Genomic DNA, 24,017 nt, shown 5'->3' on the forward strand with positions numbered 1-24,017 from the left:
GCTTCAGCTTTTTGACAGATGGCCTCACGTTCTCCTCAAGTACTCTTTGGTACAATGTGGAATTCATGGTTGACTCTGTTATGACACACTGGCCAGGCCCTACAGCAGAAAAGCAGCCCCAAGCCATAATGCTTCTACCACCATGCTTTACAATCGGTATGAGGTTCTTTTGGTCAAAGGCAGTTTTTGTTTTTTGCCAATCATAACGTCTGGCGTTGTGGACAAACAGCTCTACCTTTGTCTCATCCGTCCAGAGCACAATGTTTCGATAGTCCTAATCTTCACCTAGGTGTTGTCTGGCAAACTTTAGTCATGCATCTATATATTTTTTTTGAGAGCAGAGGCTTCTTCCTTCCTTCCTTCCTTCCTGACCTCGCATGTAGGACAGAGTTGTGCAGTCTCTTTCGGATTGTTGACTGCACTTTCACATTGACATATAGATTAGATAGATAGATTGCCAGTGGTTTGAAATTTTCTCCATTTGTAGATGATCTTTTGGACAGTGGAGTGATGGACTACAAATTGCTTAGAAATGGCTTTAAAACCCTTCTCAGACTCATAGGCATCAACAGTCTTTCTTCTGAGGGCCTCAGAGAGCTCTTTTGATCTTGGCATGATGTAGCCACACACCTCAATTGACAAGACCAAACCAGACCACAGGTTTCTGATGTTTATAGAAGGCAGTGTTCTCCAAATTACTCTCTAATGATATTCTAATCATTTGCACCTGTTTTGGTGCACCTGATTCTAATTTTAGGCATTTGATGCAATGATAAAGGTAGAGGTGTACTAACTTTTTCCACACAAGGAAATTACATTTTTGTTGATTTTAGTAGTACAAATGAGTGCAAAATGTAATTTTAAAAAATAACTTTGAAAAATGACATCGCCTTTATCTGTCAGTATTGTTGAAATGACGATCAAGTATCCTTTTGTCCAAAAATGTAAAAAAAGACAAATTACAGGCTATACCAGGGAGATCATAAGTCACAAACCGTCACCAAAACCAACACCTTATCATGGTGAGATGGTCTGAGCAGTAGTGTCTAGTCGAGATAGAGCTCTGCTTGTAGAGATTGATGGCAACCTGACTACATGACTCTACATACCGTGATCACTACTCATCGAATTCTGTGACTCACTTGCTCTGCCCAATCCTCATCCTGGTGTTACTATATCCAATGGATGCAACATACTGTATGTTCTCATGCTAAGGCTAAAGTGGCTTTCTTGCCTTACATTATGAGAACATGACTGTTTTGACATGGTTGCCCTACTTGAGTGAACTGAGCTCTGCTGAATATCTGTTACAAAAGTTGCAGCACAAAGTATCTACAGTTGGGCTCAGAGACCAGTGAACATGCTGTACGAGAGGAGTAAGACAGAATCCCATAAGACTGTTGTTAGATGTTCAACTTGTATTGCTTGCATGAATTAACATGCTCCTTCTTTTACATTTAGGAGATGATTCCTCTCTGTGCTACTTGCTGTTTTAAATTCAACAGAATGTGAGTGCCTTATGTTCTGCATGCCATTTATATGTATTACAGTCTATAGAATTTCATTGTTTTTATTTTTAGACTCTTTCTGTTCATATAAAGTGTTAAAAAGTTTCGAAACACACCATGCATAGAAAGACTAAAGGAGATAACAGTATTGTTCACTGTCAGTAGTGCTCTCTCAGGTTCTTTTATAATATACATATTTGATCATATAATGCTAGCAAGGTTACTAATATCTGCACTTTTCTGAAACTAATTCTGTCTTCTTTTGAAATATATTACAGACATTGATGTGATCACAGATATTGATGTGACATGGAGGCAATATTTTTGTATGTGTGATGATAACAAATTCTTAAACTACATAGTCTACAGCTTAGAAGGGTGTTTGTGTTGCATGACATCATTTTAGGCTGTACTGTATATTTGAATGATTAAATTGTCAGTGGCTTATGGTTTTTTCTTAATTGTACTTAAGAAAATGAAACTATGATACCTTCACTATATTTTTATATGGCACTTACTAATGCTAGGGATTGCACCCACAGACTGGAGGAGCAAAAATGTAACCAAAATTCCTGAAAATAAATCAAAGTTGAACTAGGAAACTATAGTCCCAATAATCATGCATCTGTTATTTGTAAAGTTATGGGAATGATTATGACTGCTAAACCTAAAATGATAGTTTACAAACTGGATAACAAGGATAATGGTTGAACTCAGTAGGGTGGGGTTATTTTTCCCACTTCCTTCTCACAAATGCATTACTCTTGTAGTCTTTCCTCTATGTGTTGTAAATTGCTGTTTTAATTCAAATTTGTTTTTGAGATGATTACGACTAACATACAACACCTGAAAACATGAGAATGTTTCATTTTTCTTTTGTGTTGTCTCACCATTTGAAACGGTTCCTTTCACTTTTTTTTCCAGAGTGGTCAGTAATCGATACACATTCATACGATTGTTCTTTCATTCAGAGTATTAATAATTGCCAGAAAATTAATATGTTCTACTACAGGTCTGCTGGGGGTGGCGTTGAATAGTGGGTATGTCTTGGGTATGGGTATGACAAGTTATGGGTTCGAGTCCGCACTTGCAGACACTGTTGTTGTACCTTGAGCAGGAAACGTTACCCAGCTGCACCAGTCTACCCAGCTGTATGAATAGGGAGCAGTATTGCTGAGGGGGTAATCCCTGCCCTTACTAGTGTCCCTTCCAGTGGAGGAGTGATGTCTGATCCTCATAATGCTACAGAAACCAGGATAAGATGAGGCTCAATGAGCCCCTGTGGTTCTGGTATGGACCATTTACAAACCTAGTAACTGAAAAACATCCTTCATGCATAGAAGTTAAACATTTGCTGTTTCCTGCCAAGACTAAAATAAACTCACCTCTATCTAGTCTATATATACCTTTTTTGGTCATCTATTATTTGTTTGTTTTTCTGTTCTATTTTTTCCGATCCAGTGATTTGATTTTTGGGGAGGTATATGAAAAACTGAACCACAATGCTGTTGCCCTGGGGGTCCTGTTTGAGTGCCTGGAGCCCCATATCCTGAGCAGCAAACAGAATAACATACCACCGCTAGTCATGAAAGACATGGTTGGGTACTATGAGGAGCAGGGGAAGGTGCATGTCTTGGACAAACTCATACCACACCTGGATATCATGACCTTGGATCTGCATCAAGTGAGTCTGGAATAAGAGGTCCTGCATGTAGGTGAATGGAGGGTGACTATACAGTACGTTACACGTTCTGATTTCTAGCAACACATTCTCTAGGGCCAGAACCTGGTGTACATAGGACATTGAAACGGGGAAGTGTAGAAACAGCCCCAAGACCAAGAAACAGGAATGCGTCAGGGTTCACATTCCTCATGAGAATAATGGAGGAATTGGATTCAGCTGTGAGTGAGCTATAAATGAGACTTAAATTATAAATTCAGCTATAAATTAGACTTAGCTCAGTGTAAACAAAATATGAACTGTCTGTAGGCTCTGAGTCAAAAATATTATGTTTTAACTGAAGTCTAACAATATCTTTCAATAACATCTACTACTGTGTCAGTGGCAGAAATACTGCAGGTTTAATACCTGTCCGTGGCACAACAGGACAGCTGGTTCTATTAGTGTTATAGCCACAGGTAAAGTAGAACTGCTAGAGGAGTAGGAGGATCTGCTACATTTGGTGGCAGCAGTGGGAACGTGCCTCTAGTGGCATATGGGAAAAGCACAGAAAAGAAAATCGGTTTAAATTTTCTTTTCTTCGATCTACTAGAACATTATGCCATATTCATAATTGGATCTGGTCTTGGAAGGAACAGGATTTTAAATTCTTGTTTGGTCACATACACTAAACCTGGCAAAAGAAGCACTGGCAATCTTGGACATGAAGGGCATTTGGTTTTATACATCACTCTGACCTAATTGATTACAGGGGTGCAGCTCATTCCACGGGAGCCTTTCAAAACAGCTCACCCTCACAGGGAATTCCATGATTATCCCCCATTTATGAAATAAAATCCTAAAAGAGGAGTGTGTAAATACATTGTCAATGATACTTTAATAACAGCTATTTCTGAATCGTAGGTTTGTCTACCAGAATTAAATGGGTTTTGGCTTGCTTTTTTCAGATTGTTAATTTATCAAGAAAGTTCAAACTGTGCGATTCTCTGATCTATGTTTATAACAAAGGAATGAATGACTACACAACTCCCATTGAGGTAGGTTTATTTATTTATTAAGCAAGTGTAAAAATAACGCAGCTTGCACACCCGTACCTCTTTTTACGAATATTCTGTTTACGAAAATTCAATAGTACGAATGATGTGAACTTCCCACATTTCGAATAACGAAAGCCAACTTTGAAACTACAAAGAAGCGAAAAAAAAGGCATCATACGACTCGTTTCATATCGTGTGTACACATCACATTCCACTAAGTTGTATGGGTGAGAGCTAGCACAGAGCCTGCGCAGTGGCAGGAGAGACATGTGTGACAGTTGTTGTTTCACATGTTGTTCTCTGTTGTGCGCGCTCTTACTTTTAGTGTTACTTTAGTGGTTAAGATCCTATCATGGTCCCTAAAGGTGTGAAAAAATGAAAATTCTAATTGTGTGTAATTACAGTAATTACATAAAAAGCAAATGAAGGGGATCCTGTATAGAACAGAACTGTACTGAGGTATGATTAATGATTTCTAACTAGGTCAGCAGTGTTTCTAATGACCAAAAACACAAACCACGTATGCATGTTAGTATTGTTGTTCATTTTGTTATTTCTTGGAGAAAAAAAGTAAATGTAGTGGTGACATTTTTGGGGTCCGAATGTAAATTTTACCCTATAAAAATGAATGGAAATAGCTTTTTCTTTTGACGAATTTTAGCTATACAATATATTTCTGGGAGCGTTTCCCATTTCCCACAAGATAATCGAAGGGACTGTGTAAAATCAAATAAAGGATTTTATTTGACTCCCATTCTCAGATGCTAACCAAACTAAGTCAACAACTTAGTCCCATAAAGAAAGCTGTAGCTCTGAATTACATTTTACGTTTAGATTTTATACCCTTTTTTAATGTTTTCATATTTTTCACATAGTATATACTAAACTTTAGTGGGTTACATCACATCTGAAGCACTTGATGTTATTAAACTATGATTTTTCACTTAAGGTTCTTGCAGTATATATGAGCTGACATCTCAGAATGAGCATTTAGCATTCACCAGTGTGACACAGTTGAACAGACTCAGGCTTCTTACGTTGCTGTATAGGAGCAAAGTTATCCAGCTGTAGCTTTGAGCTTTTCTGTTTTTTTAGGCTGTATTTGTATGCATTGGAAGCAATTAAGGCAAGAACTATGGTTCAGTGATTCACAGCGTCATTAAGAACAGCTGGTGCTACCCATATTTCCTGTAAAAATGGAACTCGTAAGGTATTGGTATTAATGTGCTCCTGTTTATCATGGTACTTTTCTCTTTCTACTTTCTTGACTTTCTTGACAGGAAATGACTCAAGTTATGTCAGTTGCTCTTCGAAGCGAGAAACCAGGTACCGTTTTTGTCACTTTCCTTTCCTGATGCCTACATCAGTTGTTTTTAGTTTTCAGAAAAAAAATGTGTAAAAAATACACATTTGAAGATGGTAAACCACTAAGCTCCCCTCAAGATGGGTACTACCATTCTCAAGTTGCTTTTCTTTTCAAATTATCCACTCTACCTGCAATTAACCCTTCTGCTGCTACTTTCAGTAAGGTTGGGTCAGTAAGGAAAGCATGCATTTCTATTTTTATTTATTCAGTAAGTAATGTCACATTTTGAATTTCACAGATGATATTGTGTCTGTGGGCAACACAATTCTGGTCTACATAAGGTAATTTTTTTTAATTTTTGAACAAGAAACCTTAATTTTATTTTCTCTGTTATAGATGGAGCCGTATTATAGTTTGGTTCAAGCAAATGTTTTTATTACAAGATTTTTAATTTAACTTGTTTTTTGTATCTGTTCTTCTGCATAGTATTTCAGCTGTTGAAACAATATATACCTGAAGTCACAGAGGAAGTTATACTCTGATGATGATTCTGTTGTATTTTAAATATAAATGTAATTGCATTTGTACTGTATATAGGCCTCCTCAGCTTTGTAGGTATTGTCCATTGATTTTAGGAATTGGGTAAAATGTTCAGTTTACCAAACTAAGCCAGTAATAGGTAGCACTGAGGCTCGTCTTGTAGAGATTTGGTCTGTGGTTGGTGAGGGCCAGGGTCAAGTCCTTAGGTCTCCACAGTTCACATTTATGCTCTAACACTGTTGCACCGACGCCTTGGTTAATAAAATTGTCTGTCATTGTGTTATATTGGAAGTGTGCTGTAAAACAAATTTCCCCAATGGAACAATAAAGTTTGAATTGAAACTAACTCAAATTTAACTTATCTCTGGATACCTGCAGGACACATAGTTGTCTCTACAACTTGGTTATCAAGTTCATGGCTATGTGTACCGGTAAATGACTGAATTTAATGTTTGTTTGGCTTTAATTTAGTTGCTGCTTGACTGGTAGAGAATATCCTCTTGGTGTTATACCTGAAACCAAAGTTCAGGATGTGAAGAGCAAGGTGAGATTTATGTTTTGATATTGACAAAAGAAGCCTTTTATGTGAGCAAACACAACCACAAGAGCAATGTTTTAAATATATTGTAGGATTTTTTTTGCTACAGAAAACCTAGGTTGTTAAAACAGCCATGAACAGAGTTTAAAACAACAGTGTTTCTTTATATTTCCACTTGGATTCTATATTTGGAAATACAGGATTGATTTGATGAAAATGATCACATGATCATTTTCTTTTTATGGTTCAGTTTATTGATCACGCGTGCAAGGCTTTTCTTCACATGGTAGATGAAGTGTGTTGTTCTACGCCCAGTAAAGGCAGAGGGCCAAAGAAAACTCGGAAAGGAAGAACAGATACTGGACAGAGAAAGCTAAGGAAATTCAACAACGTGCGGACATAAATACCAATGGTTTCTTACCACCACAGTGACCCAAGAACCTGAGATGTAAGGAGACCAGAGTAAAGATAGGGAGACTGTCAAAGCCTGTTAGAAGGATCATTTTTAAGACTGATTTAATCAAGAACACGCTGTTAATGATAGTATGTTCAATTCGTCAACACCCAACAGGAGAAGGAGAGTTTAGAACTGGACTAATAATGAGGTGATGAAAGGCATCCCACTGATGAACAACAATGATGTAATTCTCTTTGAAATTTATAAGCTCATTGGATGGAAACTAATGTTACACACTCCTAAACCCTTACCATACTTGGAATGAAGAAGTAATCCCAAATGGTTTTTAAGGATGTCCCATTTCTGACAATCTTCAAGAAAGGGCACAAATCCAATTGCAGAAACAACAGTGGGATTTATCTGCTCATTTATCAGATTTATCCTCTCATCCTTCATGCTGAAAAGCTTTTCCCAGAATCCCAGTGTGGTTGAGACTCTCAAGAGCCATGGCCAACATAATTTATAAAAACTCGATTACTGGAAAAATGTCAGAAACATCACAAGCACCTTTACTGAGCATTGTTTGTGTGTTCATTGACCGATATTTGTTTTTCAGGTGTTCATGTGTCTTACAAGTGTACATTCCAAAGACATTGGCCCAGTGGAAGACCCTTACCCATTCATCCGCATTCTTCTCAAGTATAATACTCGAGAATTCCTCAATGTTTTGGCGCTGGTAAGACTAGCAGCGAGAGAAACTACTGAGTACTAGATGTCAGGTGAACTAAAACAGTCAAACCTTTGAAAAGCACAAACTGTGACCCAGCAATCGGAGCACTTCGAAAATCGAGTGTGTGTACAGCATGTGGCCGAAGGTATCGCCACACAGGTGACATGCAGTCATAGCCAGACAGTGCCTTAATTAATAGTACACCTGTTCTGCAGGTAATAAAACCCCATAGATTTCAAGACTTGATTATGCAAAAATAAATGACACAAGTTGAAATATAAGTATCCTTACTTTTGTTCTACATAAGATGAACAATATACAAATTAGCCTTTGTTTCATTTGACCTAAAAATGGGATTTGTAGCGTTTATGTGAGCTGTATCTCCTATAATTTTTTGTAACATGAACTCTAAAGAGAGGTCATCCTGTTATACTTGATATTTACCTACAAGCACACTTCCCAACAATGAAAGCTTTATTTCTGTATGAATGTCAAATTACTCTTTTATTGCACATATTTTGCAGACATTTGAAGACCTGCAGCAGGATAAGCAAGCAGTTGAGTTTCACCAAAGAATTATAGACATCTTACTCCAGGTGAGTGTGTGTGAAATTAATATGAATGCTTTGGAAAAACAGTTCTGTGGTTTCAACAAATATAATTGTATATCCTATTATGTTTTGTATGATTTTTTTTTCTTTTTCTGAGCTTTTCTGTGCTATCTCTCCAAGAAAGCCCTCCCAAAACCTAGCTTCTTTGATATGTCTGTGGAACACAGGTGGCCCATTAAACTTCATGGTCTAAGGCACAATTTTTGCAGAAGCTCTATTTATGGTTTTGCTAGAACTATTTGTTTACTTTGCAAATAGGAATGGAAACAGAGGCAAAAAAAACAGATGGACAAAAAGTGTAGAATTGGAAGTATGGCATACACGCAAAGGAGCAGAAAATGTAGATTAAATCAATGCCAAATGTATAATTAGGCATTTCACAGTCACCTTTATTTTAAGTGACTGACAGAGAAGGTATAGCACAAACATCAAACAACTACTACTTATACAAGGCCCTTGAGTTTATGTCTCATTCAAACTACAGATGACAGGTAGTATGCAGGCTTTTTTCGTAAACTGCTAGGTGAACCAGTCCCCTCCATTATTCCAGGAAGTGAAGAACATGTCACATGTGCTGCAACATGTTATTCATTGCTTGGTCCACAAAAAGGTTCTACCTTTGCTCTTGTAGGTGATGCTGGAGAGTGCCGACTTCACTCCATCCCAGATTGGCAGTCTCTTCACTTTTTTGGCACGACAGCTAGCCAAAGCAGAGAACAGCCTCTTTGTGAACAGGCGTCTGTTTCACCAGGTCAGTGTCATAACTATTGAACAGCCATACACGGTACTATAATGTCATCGGGGGGGAAGAAGCAGTCGTGTTTTTGTTGTTAGCAGTTCATAAAAGTCTTAGTTCTTGTTGATGTTTGGCAATTTATGAGATGTGATGCATTGTGCTTCTGTGATTTTGTATGAATGTTACAGAAAGACTTTTCATTGCACAAATGAAATGCAGTTATTTTGTAAGTAAACTCTCAATAATAAGCACGTTTAAATAAGACCCCATATTTTCAGGTATTAATTTCTGTGTATACTATCTTTATTCGTAACACTTTTCCTGTAAGTTGAGTAACAAAGCTTCAAACAAGGGCTTAAAAGTTAACTGAAACTCTATTTTTACATTCGGGCTTATAGTGAATTGGCATGGTGAGTGCATTTCAAACCACAATGAAACTATTAGTACACAGTAACATCACAAAAGGGGTGACATTTTAATGTATGTGCAGCACCATATTCTCTTTATTGTCTGTGATTCAGGACAAGGCAACAAAACTTCCGATGATATGAATGCGACCCTTTTACATTGTAAACATGCTTCAGACCAAGCAAATTTTGCTACTATGTTATAGTAATTATTTTAATAAAACCGACGCATACAAAGTTTTTTAGATAATTTGAAGTATTGTAAACTGTCAACAAACTAAAATACACTCATAATAATTAATGTTGTTAGAAGACTATGTTTCTCATTTGCTTATAGTGACTAGTGAGCAGGAAGGTCTGCTTTCATGTCACAATTCGTGTGAACTCTTGCTGTCGCCCATGGCAAGAACAGCAGTTTCTCATATGCCTGTGACAACATGGCAACCATATACTGTTGTACTTCTACAAAGCTCCCGATTTTATACTTCATTGATGGTATCGCAAAATTTTTAAAATTTTGAATTAATTTATTTTGTTACCGAGATTTTATCACCGGTCTCAGAAACTGGGATGGTAGTTCCCCTTTTAATCATTTTTCGACAAACTTTTTTTTTATGATTGCATTTCCTTTTTTGAAAGGTCCTTGATTTTCTCTGCAATCCAGATGACACCACGCAACATGCAGAAAGACAGCAGGTACCCTTCTCTACCAATGTTAAGCTGCTTCTTCTATGGCAAGTGCATTTGTAAGAATGCAGGCGGAGCGGTGGCACTGTGGCTAAGGATCTGCGCCTGTGGCTAGCAGGTTGCCAGTTCAAATCCCACGGCCTGCAGAGGAATCCCACTCCGTTGGGCCCCTGAGGAAGGCCCTTAACCCCAACTGCTCCAGGGGCTCTGTACAATGGCTTACCCTGCGCTCTGACCCTAGGCTTCTTTCCCTTTCTGTGTGTCTGTGTCTCATGGAGAGTAAGCTGGGGTATGTGAAAAGACTAATTCCTAATGCAAGAAATTGTATATGGCTAATAAAGTGGTCTTGGCTTCAATAGCATGGCTGGGCAAGTTGTTCCATACCCCCACAACCCTTTGGGTAAAGAAGTACCCCTGATTCCCAGTTTTAATGCACTTCAATGTGGTTTCCACCTGTGTGGAAGTTTCCATCGGTTCTTGCTTGACTGCTCGGCTTAAATAAACTATTACTTAATAGTTTTAAAATAAAAACACTAACGGAAAGAAAACGGATTACCCTTTGTGAACGAATAAGATCAGGAAATGATCTTATTGTCTTGAATCTAGTAATCTAGTAAGGCTAAAATACTGTATTAAACTTATATAAACACAAGAATATCTACTTTTTGTACGTGTATTTTTTTATATTTAGTTGCCTGTATTGCATCAAAACAGTCCCCTTTTGATGCACACTTTTTATAGTGACCTTGACACTTAATCTGGCCAGTGGATAAAAAGCTTCTATATTTAAGCAATAGCTTTCAGTCAGATATTTTTTAAACCTTTTTTAAATTTATTTTTAAATGGAAGGTACACATCTGTCTGCTTTTTTTGTCTTCATCATTAGTACAAAAAGGAGATCATTATTTAGTTTAGCACTCTGTGTTTCCCGAAGGAATTCAACTTAATCCGATGCTAATATACTCTATATGTTTTTGGGGAAAATCGCATTTAGGTGCTCAGGTTGATTGTCAGAAAAATAATTGTCAAAAGAGGGAGGAGCTTGCTGATATCAAACATTTTGCCCCTCTACTTTTGTGAGTTTTCTTTCCATTAATGGGGCCTTAAATATTGCTGGAACCCTTTTCAAAGTTTTGGAAATAAATAAGTAATCAAAATAGTAAGCCCAAAGTGTCACTTGCTTCAGTGATTACATGAAGTGGCAAGCAGAGAGGAAATAAACCATGCAGGCTTCACCACAATTGTGCAGGTGCATGTCTGATATGCAGAGCTACTGTACATCATATGAATGAGAAGAAATGCATGACTGGCTAAGTGACCTAGAAATCGTGCATCATTTAGAATTTTACAGAAATGTACTTGCAGACGACAGTAGGGTCATGAATCTTCTCATTCGTGAGGGCCAAACGTACACCCCATATACTGAGGCGGTATTTGCCCTTGTAAATAGATCATTGCAATGTGAGTAGCTGCAGTGTTAAGAGTTTATTCCTCTAATCAGTAATCCAATTTCTTTTTTTTTTGCTTCTAGGCCTTACTGGAGCTTTTGCGGGCAGGGGGTTCCGCTTATTTTGATGAAAGCAAGCTTTTGTCTATGGCCGAGTCTGTACAATTGTAAGCATGCAGCTCTATTTTAATTTCACAAGCTGACCTGCAGAAAGGAAGAAAGCTGGGTGTTTGTGCTCATGAAACTGCTGGTGTTGAGCATTCCATGAATTTGAATTTGTCATATTTTATAATCAGGCCCTTGTTTAACAAGTATAACTTACTGCTTGAGACCAGTCTTCATAATCACCCCATTTTTCTCAATGTTTTATTCATTTAATTTCTAAGACCTTTTATTGTTTTATATATTTATTTGTTGTTGTTGTTATTATTATTATTATATTTGTATTTATTTGTAATATAACATACAAAACTGGTCTTTTGTTGAGATGGAGAACATGTTGTTCTGTGTTTTCTGCTTTCCTTAATTCTTTATTGCCTTATGAGTGGAAAATGTTTTTCTGCTTTTTGTGCAGTAAAACCTGTTCATAGATTTGAAATGATTTTTTTCCTAACGGTTCATTATACTGAATGTGTTAGTGCATGTATAGTACTTAACAGTATTTATAAATAACACTTTTTAATCTTCCTGGTACCAACAGGAGTCTGGATTTCTTTCATTCTGTAACCTCAGGGCTGTTTTTTTTTCCATTTTTATCCCCAAAGCTACCAGGTGTGTGAGTTTGTATTTCAAGAAAAGCGTCTTTATCACAGAATTTTGGCTTGCTACCTAAAGGATGCTGCAAGAAAGGTAAATCAATTGAAAATAAGAAACCACTTTTCACTTACTGTGTGTTGTACTTATTCTCTGCCAACCTATTCTGTCTTATGTCAACAGGATCAAGTACTTAGTTATATACATCAGATTGCAGCACGTGCTGACCTCACAGAGGAGGAAAAAGTGTTGTTTCAAAATGAGTTGTTCTGCAACATACAGGTAAGACGGAGTAGTACTGAATGGACACTGAAAAATTATTTTCCAGTCTCGGGTATTAGCGTTGGAGTTCTGTGAATTCAAGGAATCAATTTCAAGCATTTTTCAGTATTTTCAGTTTTATTGACTGTTGCATCTTTTGAATGAGAATAGGAATGCTGGAAAGATCTTTCATACTTGAAACAGGTCACTGGGCCTTACAATGGCTAAAAAGTGTGACTTTTTCATCAACTAATTTTTTGACTCGTTTGCTGCAACCTCACAAGCTCAACATTATTCATCACCCTGGTGCTACCATTCAGGTAGCAGACTTTATGACTCAACACCCAACCGTGGACAATGATCATTCCGAGGAGCAAGTAAGGTTGGAAGGGTTGTGGAAACCAAGGGAGCTCTGACTGTTCTGTCTGTTCTGACTGTTAGAGACTAATGTTTGGCGGACCGGCGTCAGTCATGTGTGACTCTTTTGAAATGACTTCTCATTTTCAGAAGAGAGAGAAGTGATAAAGGGCTGTGCTAGGCCTTTGTCACATGTCAAAAGAGCAGCTGCCAACGTAGGACATTTGTATATATTTGGTATTTATAAGTATCTATTTTTGTATTACGTGTATTATTGAGTATTACTGAATTTTTCGGTGTGTGTTTCTGGTCATCGTTACTGGATCAACGATGTTGTCTTGAGCTGGTCAGTTCCATGGTCTTGTATCAGGTTACAGAGCTTGTTGATCCACCCTTCTAAGTGGAGGTTTACCTGTCCTTCAGGAGGATCAGTGGTGGGGCTTATGGTATATACCCTGTCCTTGGTGGTATAGCAGTTTTGTGGTTGAGTCTTGCTCTTTCTTTTTCGTTTGCACTTGAGTTGTTTACATTTATTAAAGCTGCACTTATCTGGCTCTTTATTTGGTGTTATGGCATTTTTAGGACTTGGCTGAGTACTTCTGTTGGTTAAATAGTGACACTGTCCTACAGATGTGGCATGTTTCAGCTCATCAGCAATACTACAATAAAAATGACTGTGATATGATAATAAAGATACGTATGCAGTAACACATCAATAGCCTAATAAAACTAACTTTAAATAGTATTCTAACTTGTTTTCTTTATTGTTTGCAGATTGCAGATGGAAATTTTAAGTTCCTTGAAATAAATTTACAAACATTTCCAGACATTTAAGAGCTGAAACCAAGTAAATGATCAGACTAGTAAAATTTGTGGACCAAAAATAGATACTAGAGTCACAGGATGTATGCCTGCTGTTGAACCTAAGATCTCTCACTCATTCTTCTATTGCAGGAACTCCTGGAACTGAGCCCAGACCAGACCTCTGTGTTAATACTGCGGAACTATCAAGACAGTGTTCCTGTCATCATAGAAACCTTGCAAGAGGTGGTATAATGGTTAACAGTCTGTCAGTTTTTCTAATTTGCTATTAAAGAGCTAGTCTTGCTTAAGAAACATTATTTTACTAAAATAGGAGGTAGGAGGATGGGGGGAAAAAGACAAGCTAAGATTTGACCTTTGGTGAAGGGTTTCAGTGTGTATTTGTGGCCTTCTCTGTCTGTCTGTAAATTCCCCCACTGCTACCCTGACAGCACCCCCTACAAGTGTACTGCCCAATCATTGATATCAAAGAAGCAGTTGTTATCGTCATGCATGTGTTTAACAAGTAATTTAGAAAATGTATGATCAGAGTTTGCAGGTAGGAAGAAGTGGCAGATTTTGAGTTTGAAATTTAATGTTTAAGGGTAAATTAAAATCTCTGTAATTTCTGCCACTAGGCTTTTGGTTTTTCTACTGTAGGGCTTTTTAATGATAATTGTTAAAAACATATGTCTGATTTTGTTAAATGTACATGTACAGTAAGATTATGAAGCCATATTTGAATCCATATTAGATAAATTTGAAATTCTTTATGATATCTTCATAGCCTTCCACAATACAGTTTGAGGAAAGAAGGATGCATTTTTAAAATGGACCACAAAATACAGCAAAAGGGATAATGAGTAATAGTTTTAATTATCTTTACTTGCTTTCTGTTTTCAGTTGTACAGTTTTTGTGTTTGCATTATGAAAAGCAATACAATTATTTTTGTAAGAAAAATCTCTGTTCATGTCATCTCAGGATTCTAGGTTACTTTTTGACTTCCTTCATGGAGTATTGAACCCCAGGTAAAAAACTAAAAAACTAATGTAAAATTGATGTACTGTAATAAAACCAAAAAGAGACATACTGTAATTTCTATGAGTGTTTTTACAAACGTTCATGATATGTTTTTGGAAATTCTGTATGTTGATATTCAGTATATTGGTCAATTGTTATATTTGCTTAATTTAATATGATCATTGTTGCCACTTGCCTATCGAAGTGGTGTGTTGATTATATCCCGGATTGGGAAATATAAATTAATTACTGTATGTCTGAAATTAATGAACTACATTTAAATGGTTTGAGTACATTAAGGTGTATTTCATCTTCAGTATTAGTATGTAACACATTTAAGAAGTGTAAATTCAGTTTCTGTGAAAAGTTATCAAGGAGTGGTGAAAAGCAGGCAGCATTAAGTCTTAATAATAATTATACTATAGTGATGGGCCTGTTGGCAGAAGAATAGCAATTTAATTCAGCTTTATTATGTTTATCTCTTCCAGAGCAGATCCCTGGCCTTATAAAGACTCCAGTCTCCTAAGCCACGAGGTGCATGAGCTGTACTTAGACCTGTTGTGCCAGAACCATCCAGAACAAGCCCTGCTTTTCCTCAAACTCTCAGACTCATACAGGACTGAGCAGGCAGCAGAGGTATCCAAAATACTGGGGATTTAAATTAACATCCTTTGTGGGCAGCTTGTGATATGTGACTTTATCTCCTTGTCTAGGTAGTAAGGTTTGTGGACACAGAAAGAAGACAATATTTGGTAAAGGATGTGGGCTGTAGATTGAAACAGTGATATAAAACAAAGCATTAAAAGCAGCAAAAAAGAACATCAGTCTGTTGAATGGTGCCAGGCGTATAATGCATTTTATCACAAGAGCCAGAATGACTATTGTGCATCAACTGGTGCACTGTACATTGAAGTGCATGTTTTTACTGTAGAATATTTTCTACTATTGAAATTCAGTTCTGACTATTGTGATTTCAGCTTCAAGACAAAGCTTAAGCATAATAAGTGTTTATATGGAAAAAAAATATTTAGACTGAATTGGTGCCATAATGTCTCAGGTAAACAGAGTACAGTATAGGGAAAATATAAAGAATGCTCTAAACAATTTTGATTGTAGGTACTCTACTGTATATTGGGAATGTATTAATTGTTTATGATTTCCAAAGTTAAGGATATGATTCACTCCATATTCAGGATTATGATTAAACCAGATTAATCTGCTTTAAAGGTCAGTAATTGCCATCACATTTGTGTCAATCTATTAATACTTTATATTACATGTAAAAAGTGTTTAAAATGACATTTACATCCCCTGACCTAAAGTGTTACCATTATGTGCCTGTGCTAAAATCCCCTTTCAATAAATAAGACAGATCAAAGCTACTAAATTTCTTAGGAGTAGCATTAGTTCAGCAGTTACAATACATGCCTTTCGTCTAGAATGTTACAGGTGTATCTGATCAAAAGTGTTCTTTAAATACAATTGCATTTTACGCTTTTTAACAGATTCCTTATGAACTGGTACTAGTCAGTTGTTATTTGTTTTTTATTATATGTTGTTTTGTGTATTGCTGTTCAATCAACAGTGTTGTGAGATTATGTTTATTATATTTTTAGATTGTCCACAAATACAAAGTTTATGATTCACTGGCATACCTACTGGAGAGCCAAGGAAATACACAGGCAGCTTTTTCAGTTCTCTTTGAGGTAAGCGATTAATGGGGTGAAGAAACACTGTGAGTCGGAGCTGAAAGATGGGATCAGGACCAAAACACTAAGAGATTTCACATCCAAATTTAACAGGAAATGTTATGAAAATTACAGTTGGAATAGTTATTTGTATTTATTGTATACAGAAGATTAAGCATTAATGTTAACTGAAATAATCTTAACCTTGTTGAAGAATACAGACAGAATATTTTTAGCTCCCCATAAAGCTTTGACTACACCTGAAAAGCCACAGAGTCTTTAGTTTCCCATATTTGTATATAAATGATTATTAAAAAAAACACTTAATATCAATAATTTATCAGGTTTTATTTCTTTACTGTGTATTTAAATTGTTCAGTATAAAACCGGAGTGTACTGTTGTTTTGATTGTCCATTACAATCTTCCCATAGTAGATTCATTTTGCTTCGGGACAAAAACAAGGTCCTAAATCCAAGAACGGCAATCTTAATACTATTTAAACATTTAGCCTATTAGTCATTGTATAATACATTGTGAATATGTCATAGCAAGACTGTTTGGCTCTCTGTATCCTTTATGAGAGCTGTAAAGGTTTTAAATTCTCTGTGAACAGTAAGCATCTTTAATGTCACGTGTCTTTATTGCACATTAGCAGTTCTTTGTAGTACAAATATTAAGACATATGTGATTTAAGTAGGACTGTGGTTTTGGTTATATCTACTTTCTCGTTCTCAGGACCTGAAATCAAGCCTCAACAATTTGACACAGTCTGCCACATGCGCTGAAACAAGCACAGGTCAGTTATGTAAAGTATATACCTCTGAGTTTAAACCGGAATCTGTTAGAAATTTAGTATTGTAACGAGGGTTACATTCAAAGAAAAACAACAACTTGGTAATCAATACGAGGTGTATGTGCAATATATTTGTGCAATGCAACGTAAAGTAAATATGCCTTTTAAGCTACTAAAGCACTTGGATTCATATCCTGTGTTACTCAGTGAAACACATGCAGTGATCTTACTGTGCCTTCTGTAAAGATTAGTTCATGTCACAGAGGTGTTGTGAAGTTTGGAACAACTTACTTATTTTCTATAAAGTTCAGCCTGCCCATAAACCTGTCTATTGAAATAAAACAAAAGGCTTTTCCCTGGGGTCCATTGGAAATCTTGCCAAGAAAGCTCATTGAACTTTTAACAAGATGTTATTTATTCATAATTCATTCAGTTAATGCCCATATCTTAGGTGAATTACATTCAAAACAATTGCTGATCCAAAAAAATAAATAATATAGTTTAACATATAAGTTTTGAATTAAATATAAGGTGAGTTCTATATTGCCAGACAGTCTACTGTACAGTAAATTTTTCAATAAGTTGAAAGAATGTTACACTTTAAGAGGCAACTTATTGAACTTAAGACATAAATAGGTGGTCAGTGAGATGTTCTGATCCAAATTGGACAGCTTGAAGCAGCTTTAATGATGATGAGTTTATACATTATTGAATTAATTTTTATACTTTATTGCATCCTAAATCAAATGATGACTTCATTGTGAGCAATGAGTCAGTGTGCACAACATACTCTCCTATTCATCTAATTGTATATTTTTCTGGAGGAGAGGGCTCAAGTATGTAAGAACATATTGAAATGTACAAAGGAGTGGAGGCCATTTAGTCCATCTAATCCAGTTTGCTTTGTCTATGCGTTTGATGGCTTTAAATACAGTACATTTTTCGCATTGTTTGGGGGGGGAGGTTGATTTGCCCATTAAATTAAGGAAGGCATATTTTAATCTTCAAGTCAATCACTTTGTGACCTCTCATTTCAGAGAGCCACAGTGAAGAGTCTGGATTGCTGTGCACAGCTCACACATTAGTGCAGAACCTTATTGCTTTCTGTCAGCGGGCATCTGTTACTCTGGATGTCAAACAGAGAAAGGTGAGGAATGCTGTGTTGTTGATGTGGTTTGTGTGTATGTCATATATTGTTGTATTTGTTACATTCAGTAATTGCAATAGATAATGAGAGATGAGACATTCAAGGAAATAAGAAAGGTTACACTTACTGAAGTATTCCAAACTCTATTTGAACAATATGTTCAGTCACACTGCTTTGCTGCTTTTCATTTCTAGTATGGATGGTAATTCCTTTAATGTAAGGGTACTGTAAATTTCTCCTCACTTGTTACATGGATTCTGCTTGTTAATATAATTGATTAAGCTATTGGTATCTATATCTGCAGGAGAGATGGCATATAATTCAGTAGATTCAACTGCTTTGCTGCTTTTCATTTCTAGTATGGATGGTAATTCCATTAATGTAAGGGTACTGTAAATTTCTCCTCACTTGTTACATGGATTCTGCTTGTTAATATAATTGATTAAGCTATTGGTATCTATATCTGCAGGAGAGATGGCATATAATTCAGTAGATTCAACTGCTTTGCTGCTTTTCATTTCTAGTATGGATGGTAATTCCTTTAATGTAAGGGTACTGTAAATTTCTCCTCACTTGTTACATGGATTCTGCTTGTTAATATAATTGATTAAGCTATTGGTATCTATATCTGCAGGAGAGATGGCATATAGTTCAGTAGATTCAACTTCAGGAATGATTGATCTGTTCCTGATTTAGTGTCAATTAAATTAATTAATTCTAAATGTTAACTTGTGGTCATCTGTACTAAATGACATAGTTCTAAATACAAGCAGGATTCTTGTCCATCCATCCATTTCCTAATCAGCTTAACCAGTACAGGCTTGCAAGTGGAGTCACTTAACTTGGTAAGATCTGCAATGGGAGAATGGCAAGATACACACTGGACAGGATGCCAGTCCATCGCAGGGCAGACACAGATACAAACAGTCACACCAGAGTCAATTTTCTCAGAAGCCAATTAGCCTACCAGTATGTCTTTGGATTATGAGAAGAAACCAGAGCAGATGTGGGTAGAACATACAAACTCCACACAGATAGCATCTCAGGAATTGGAACGTAGGACCCCAGCACTACAAGGCAGCAATGCTAACCACTGCTGCCCATGATTCTTTGTCCCCAAAGAAAAACAGTTTTGTTTTCTGGAAGAAGCCTTTGAATTATTCATGGTAAGATATTGTATTCTTTGATAGCCTTTTATGAATTGCTATTCTATGACTGCTACTGAGCTGTGCTCACCTACATGTGGAAGCTGGAATATTATTCAGAAAGACATTGTATAGCTGAGCTACTCACCTGTGCAAAAGGCTGTATCCTGCTTTGCATCAATACCTCTCTGGACCAGGACAGATTTTGCAAAATGGCAGTGCCGTAAGCGAAAATGTTTTTTCCAAGGGAAGTACAATTTAAAATGTATTGCAGTACGTGAGGTAATAATATTGGTCAACTGCATTTGTTTCAGTTGAAAGATCAATTTCAATCATAATTTCGGAGCTCTAAGGGCTTTTAATATCGATGGTGACTTTCTTTAGTTTTTTTTTATTTTAGTTAGAAAAGCAGTACTGCAGGAGCACAGTGACCTCTTTAGCCAGTTTAGGAGAAATAAGGTCTTTTCAGTTTCTTCTTAACAAAGAAGCAGGAGAGGAGTCCTTATCTTATCCAGGTCCCCATGATTTTAAATAGGTCAGGAGGGAAAATCAGTAAAAATCAAACAATAGGTCAAATACAAACACAAAAATAGTAGAGAGAAGAGAGCTCTGAGCTCAGGTTCTCATTACTGTCAAATGGTGTTAGCTTCTCTGCAAAACTTTCAGAAGTGTCTTTTTCTGAAATTGTTTTTTATTTAATGGCAGGAGTTATGGTTTCCCCTTTTAGACTTTACGGTGTCACCAACGCTGCACTTGATGTCGAAACCTCCACTTGCATTTGTTAGAGGTGAGAGCAGAGTCAAAGTCTTTGAATTTGCTTTGACAAATGGTTGGACGACTAGAGGATGGATTAATTTAGAAGTGATATTTTAAAACTTTCTGTTTGCCTCATCTAAAAAAAGTAGTTCTGCGTAAGTAGAAGTGTCATGAATTTGCATTTCCTGTGTGACTGGTTGCTTTTACAACCCTTTGTGGGATGGGCTTTTTTAGGTAGAATCTTGTTTTAAAAGGGTGATGGAGAAGCAGCCGTTTATTTATTGTGTACAACAGTACTGAAGAAAAATTACCTTATAGTCACTGAGCAATTCCATATGGAAGATACAATTCCTAACTTGATTCAGAATCCCATGGAAGACTTGTAAATTAGCAAGCAACTGTCCTCAGCCAGTCCTAAGCTATTTACCATCAAGACTCACTCATGAAATTTATGCAGCATTTTGTAGACTGAAAAATCTAGAACTTTGGTTGAGTGCAGTAATGATTCCAAGTTTTTAATCACAAGCCTGTCACTGAAATTTTCTTTTACTGATTGTTTTATAGTCTATGCTCCTACTCCATGCCCTTATATCAAAATCCAAATAAAATGTTTTGCTTTCAGTGTAATGGGGTTTCAAAGAATTGCATGTATTGAAAGAGGAATTATAATAAAGCCTTTAAAAATCTAATTTCCAATAACAGTCTCTTAAAGCAGCCCTCCCTGGTAAAAAAGTTTAGTTCTGCCAAGAAAAAGTATTAATTTTGAAATAACCATAGAGGAGCTGTTTTATATTAAGGTTCGTTATAAATATTAACCTGTTCTTATTTTTTTAAGTTGAAATAAGTTCATAAGAAATATTCATCTGCATTTCTTAGAATATGGATATTCTAAATGGTGCTTTTTAAGAGTTTGTGTACAGTATGATTTTATGGATATACATTATTTGGAAAACCATTCATTATCACCCTTTGTGTGAATTGCAATAATGTTTTTTTTTCCAACTGTAGGTATCAAAGATCTGACTAAAGAGGTTTTGGAAGCAATGGCTTCATACATTCCTCTTATGGATATTCTACAAAGGCTTATGCAGGTACTAGATTTCTTTGGCTTTTTTGGCTCTTTAACTTTCTGTGATAAAAGAGACTTTTCCTTTACATTCCTTTCTGATTGAATTCTTTATCAAATTTGATCTCTTATTTTATTGTTCAGATGAAGTGGAACAAAGTCTTTAGCTGGCCGGTCTAATGACAGGCTGAGATACCCTTAGATATGCACATGGTTGAATTCATGCACTGACTTTGTTCTTCCGGAAGGACATACTGTAGTGTGGTTGTGTTTTTGCAAGAAGTTTGATATCTTCAAAACCTGCTTAGTTACCTTTCCCTTCTCCTTTTCTTTCTTCATTAGTGAGCTCCTGTGTTTTGTATGTGTTAATTGTTGTGTTTATTTTCTTACTGTTCTTTCTTTCTTGGTGAAAACTTTTTTTTGTTATCAATAGGTTGATACCAATCATGGAGTCATCCTGCATTGTAGGTTTCCATCTTGCTAGTTTTTGTGTGGGTTAGCATCCTAGCCAGCAAGAGAAATTTGAGGCTCTGGGTCCTAGTTTAAGCTTAAGGTTTACACTATTGGATTTGATTGACTTTCTGTCCTCATCATCTTTGTATAATTAATTTATCAATTCTGAAGATTTATAAAGACTATAGCACTTCTTTTACTTATTAAAACTAAAGTAGTTATATTCAACTATTATTACATTCACAAAAATGCAAAAACGTGTTTTTTTGTGTACATGAGGGATTTAATGCAATCTATAACAGTTTAGTTCAATTTTTATCACCATGGTAGACTTGGTATTGGCATCTCTTTTATCTGCATCTTCTTTTATCTTGTTTTGCAGGATACAGTTCACACCTTTAATAATTATGGAGAAATAAGGACCCTAATCTTTAAGATGTTTGATGCTTACACTTATGAGAAAGTAAATACATTTTCTTTTTTTCTCTTGAACACGGAGCCACACTGCAATGAATTAGGTTATATTTTTGTACTGTTTTTACAGAGATTCCAATTTTTTTTAAGATTATCTTACCAAGTATGTTACTTTCGGGTTTTTTTTCGCCTTCTGAAAAAAATAACTGCTTTTCCTAAGCAGCATTTGCCTGCTATTTAAGGTTAGTTTGAAGTTGAGTTTACAATTGTAGTTTTGTAATCAGATTGGAAATATTTAATATTGCTTACAGAGTATTTCAAACTTCTATTTATTATAAATCACCCTTTGCCCGTAATATCAATTAATACAATAGATAATTTTAGGTATCTATATATAACTAGTTTGTAATTAATTAATTTATTTATTTTTACAAACTAGTTTTCTAAATGTGCAGATTCTGAGTTGTCTTTTATCTTCCCTCTAAATGGATTACTTTTTGATAACATGACATGAGAAAAGATTGTTCTCTCGTCCATGAAAATATGTAATTTTTTAGTGAAAAAGCTCACTTATTTAGATCGATAAATGCCTCTATGGGAAGATTTAAATCAATACACTTCAAATAGAATGAGACGTCTAAATTAAATTCTTGAACTATCCTTCTTAAGATTTTAAACTTTATCACAGTGTGGGAAGCTTACAGAAAGGTGACTTTTAGGTCAGAAGACGAAAACTAAAACAAGAACAACAATTGCAAAAAAAGAGAAATCCGAATGTAATGCTACACAAGGAAAGTGGTTTTTACTTGCTGTTTGCTTTTCTGCATGAGTCTCGCTTTGATTACATTGTGTTTCTTAATGCGCCTTCACAGACCCTGTTGGAGACAACCAGAAGCCTCCTGAGCCAAGATCTCCATTCGTCACTATGTAGCCTGAAGATCATAGTTAGCCGTGGCCTGACTCCCGCACACAAGAAGTGCGCAGTGTGTTCACAGCCCTACAGTCAGGGAGCAGCTGGGTCCAGGGTGCTTGTTTTCAGGTGATTCATTAACCCTTCTTAAATAAAAAGGCCCTCATAAGCAGAACTGAAGTATCCTATTTCACACCTGTTGTATCATGCACTGTAATTCAGCAGACATTAAAATAGTGGAGGGCATTTTATACCAAATGTCTGAACGTTTCAATACAGAAAGAGTTCAGAACATTTTTGTGGAATAGGTCTCCTTGTGCCAAATGTGATATTACTTTCTTGATCTCTCAAGATCTCTGAAGATGCCCATATCAGGATTTGTTTTTTTCCACAGGTCCACAGACGTATGTCTGTGTTGGTAGTTTAAGTCCATTGACTAAATACATATACCACATTGACCTGGATCAAATTGCTTGATACCTATCAATCTAGGTCAAACTACATGATTATTATGGTAATCTCAGTCCCTGGATTTCCTAGGAGTATTCAAACGTCATATGCAAAAACAAAAGTCTTTTGGTTTGAGTTTTCTGGAGCAGATCAGGTGCACAGAGATGTGCCTAGTACAGTAGTTTGAAACTCTGGGTCTGACCAGATATGTTACTTCACATCACATCACTTTCAATAACTGCTTATCCAGTTCAGGGCTTACCTTGAGCCTAGCCAGGCTTAGCCAGGAGCCTATCCCAGGAAGCACTGGGTGCAAAGCAGAGGACATACCCAGGCTGGATGCCAGTGTGTGTACGCTCACACCTGGCATTTTTTT

General features: G+C 36.3%; 1 protein-coding gene across 3 annotated transcripts in view; it reads left to right on the top strand.

Moving 5' to 3' along the window:
* Nucleotides 1–24,017, top strand: part of LOC148832940 (vacuolar protein sorting-associated protein 8 homolog) — a 46,702-nt gene that overhangs the window by 17,359 nt on the left and 5,326 nt on the right. Inside the window, exons 20-42 of one of the 3 annotated variants that reach the window (XM_088918356.1) lie at nucleotides 1,462–1,508; nucleotides 2,970–3,192; nucleotides 4,137–4,226; nucleotides 5,507–5,552; nucleotides 5,831–5,873; nucleotides 6,544–6,616; nucleotides 7,624–7,743; nucleotides 8,262–8,333; nucleotides 8,980–9,099; nucleotides 10,131–10,187; nucleotides 11,710–11,792; nucleotides 12,390–12,474; nucleotides 12,562–12,660; nucleotides 13,951–14,043; nucleotides 14,780–14,826; nucleotides 15,307–15,454; nucleotides 16,435–16,524; nucleotides 17,243–17,303; nucleotides 18,338–18,447; nucleotides 20,298–20,379; nucleotides 21,357–21,439; nucleotides 22,250–22,330; nucleotides 23,154–23,320. In XM_088918356.1, the coding sequence (XP_088774482.1) occupies nucleotides 1,462–1,508; nucleotides 2,970–3,192; nucleotides 4,137–4,226; nucleotides 5,507–5,552; nucleotides 5,831–5,873; nucleotides 6,544–6,616; nucleotides 7,624–7,743; nucleotides 8,262–8,333; nucleotides 8,980–9,099; nucleotides 10,131–10,187; nucleotides 11,710–11,792; nucleotides 12,390–12,474; nucleotides 12,562–12,660; nucleotides 13,951–14,043; nucleotides 14,780–14,826; nucleotides 15,307–15,454; nucleotides 16,435–16,524; nucleotides 17,243–17,303; nucleotides 18,338–18,447; nucleotides 20,298–20,379; nucleotides 21,357–21,439; nucleotides 22,250–22,330; nucleotides 23,154–23,320 (2,120 nt within the window). Of the gene's footprint in view, nucleotides 1–1,461; nucleotides 1,509–2,969; nucleotides 3,193–4,136; nucleotides 4,227–5,506; nucleotides 5,553–5,830; nucleotides 5,874–6,543; nucleotides 6,617–7,623; nucleotides 7,744–8,261; nucleotides 8,334–8,979; nucleotides 9,100–10,130; nucleotides 10,188–11,709; nucleotides 11,793–12,389; nucleotides 12,661–13,950; nucleotides 14,044–14,779; nucleotides 14,827–15,306; nucleotides 15,455–16,434; nucleotides 16,525–17,242; nucleotides 17,304–18,337; nucleotides 18,448–20,297; nucleotides 20,380–21,356; nucleotides 21,440–22,249; nucleotides 22,331–23,153; nucleotides 23,321–24,017 lie in introns of those variants that run through there. The other 2 variants (XM_088918355.1, XM_088918357.1) reach the window with 2 other exon arrangements.

This window comes from Atractosteus spatula, chromosome 6 (genome assembly GCF_055471065.1).
Source record: "Atractosteus spatula isolate fAtrSpa1 chromosome 6, fAtrSpa1.hap1, whole genome shotgun sequence".
Taxonomy (NCBI): domain Eukaryota; kingdom Metazoa; phylum Chordata; class Actinopteri; order Semionotiformes; family Lepisosteidae; genus Atractosteus; species Atractosteus spatula.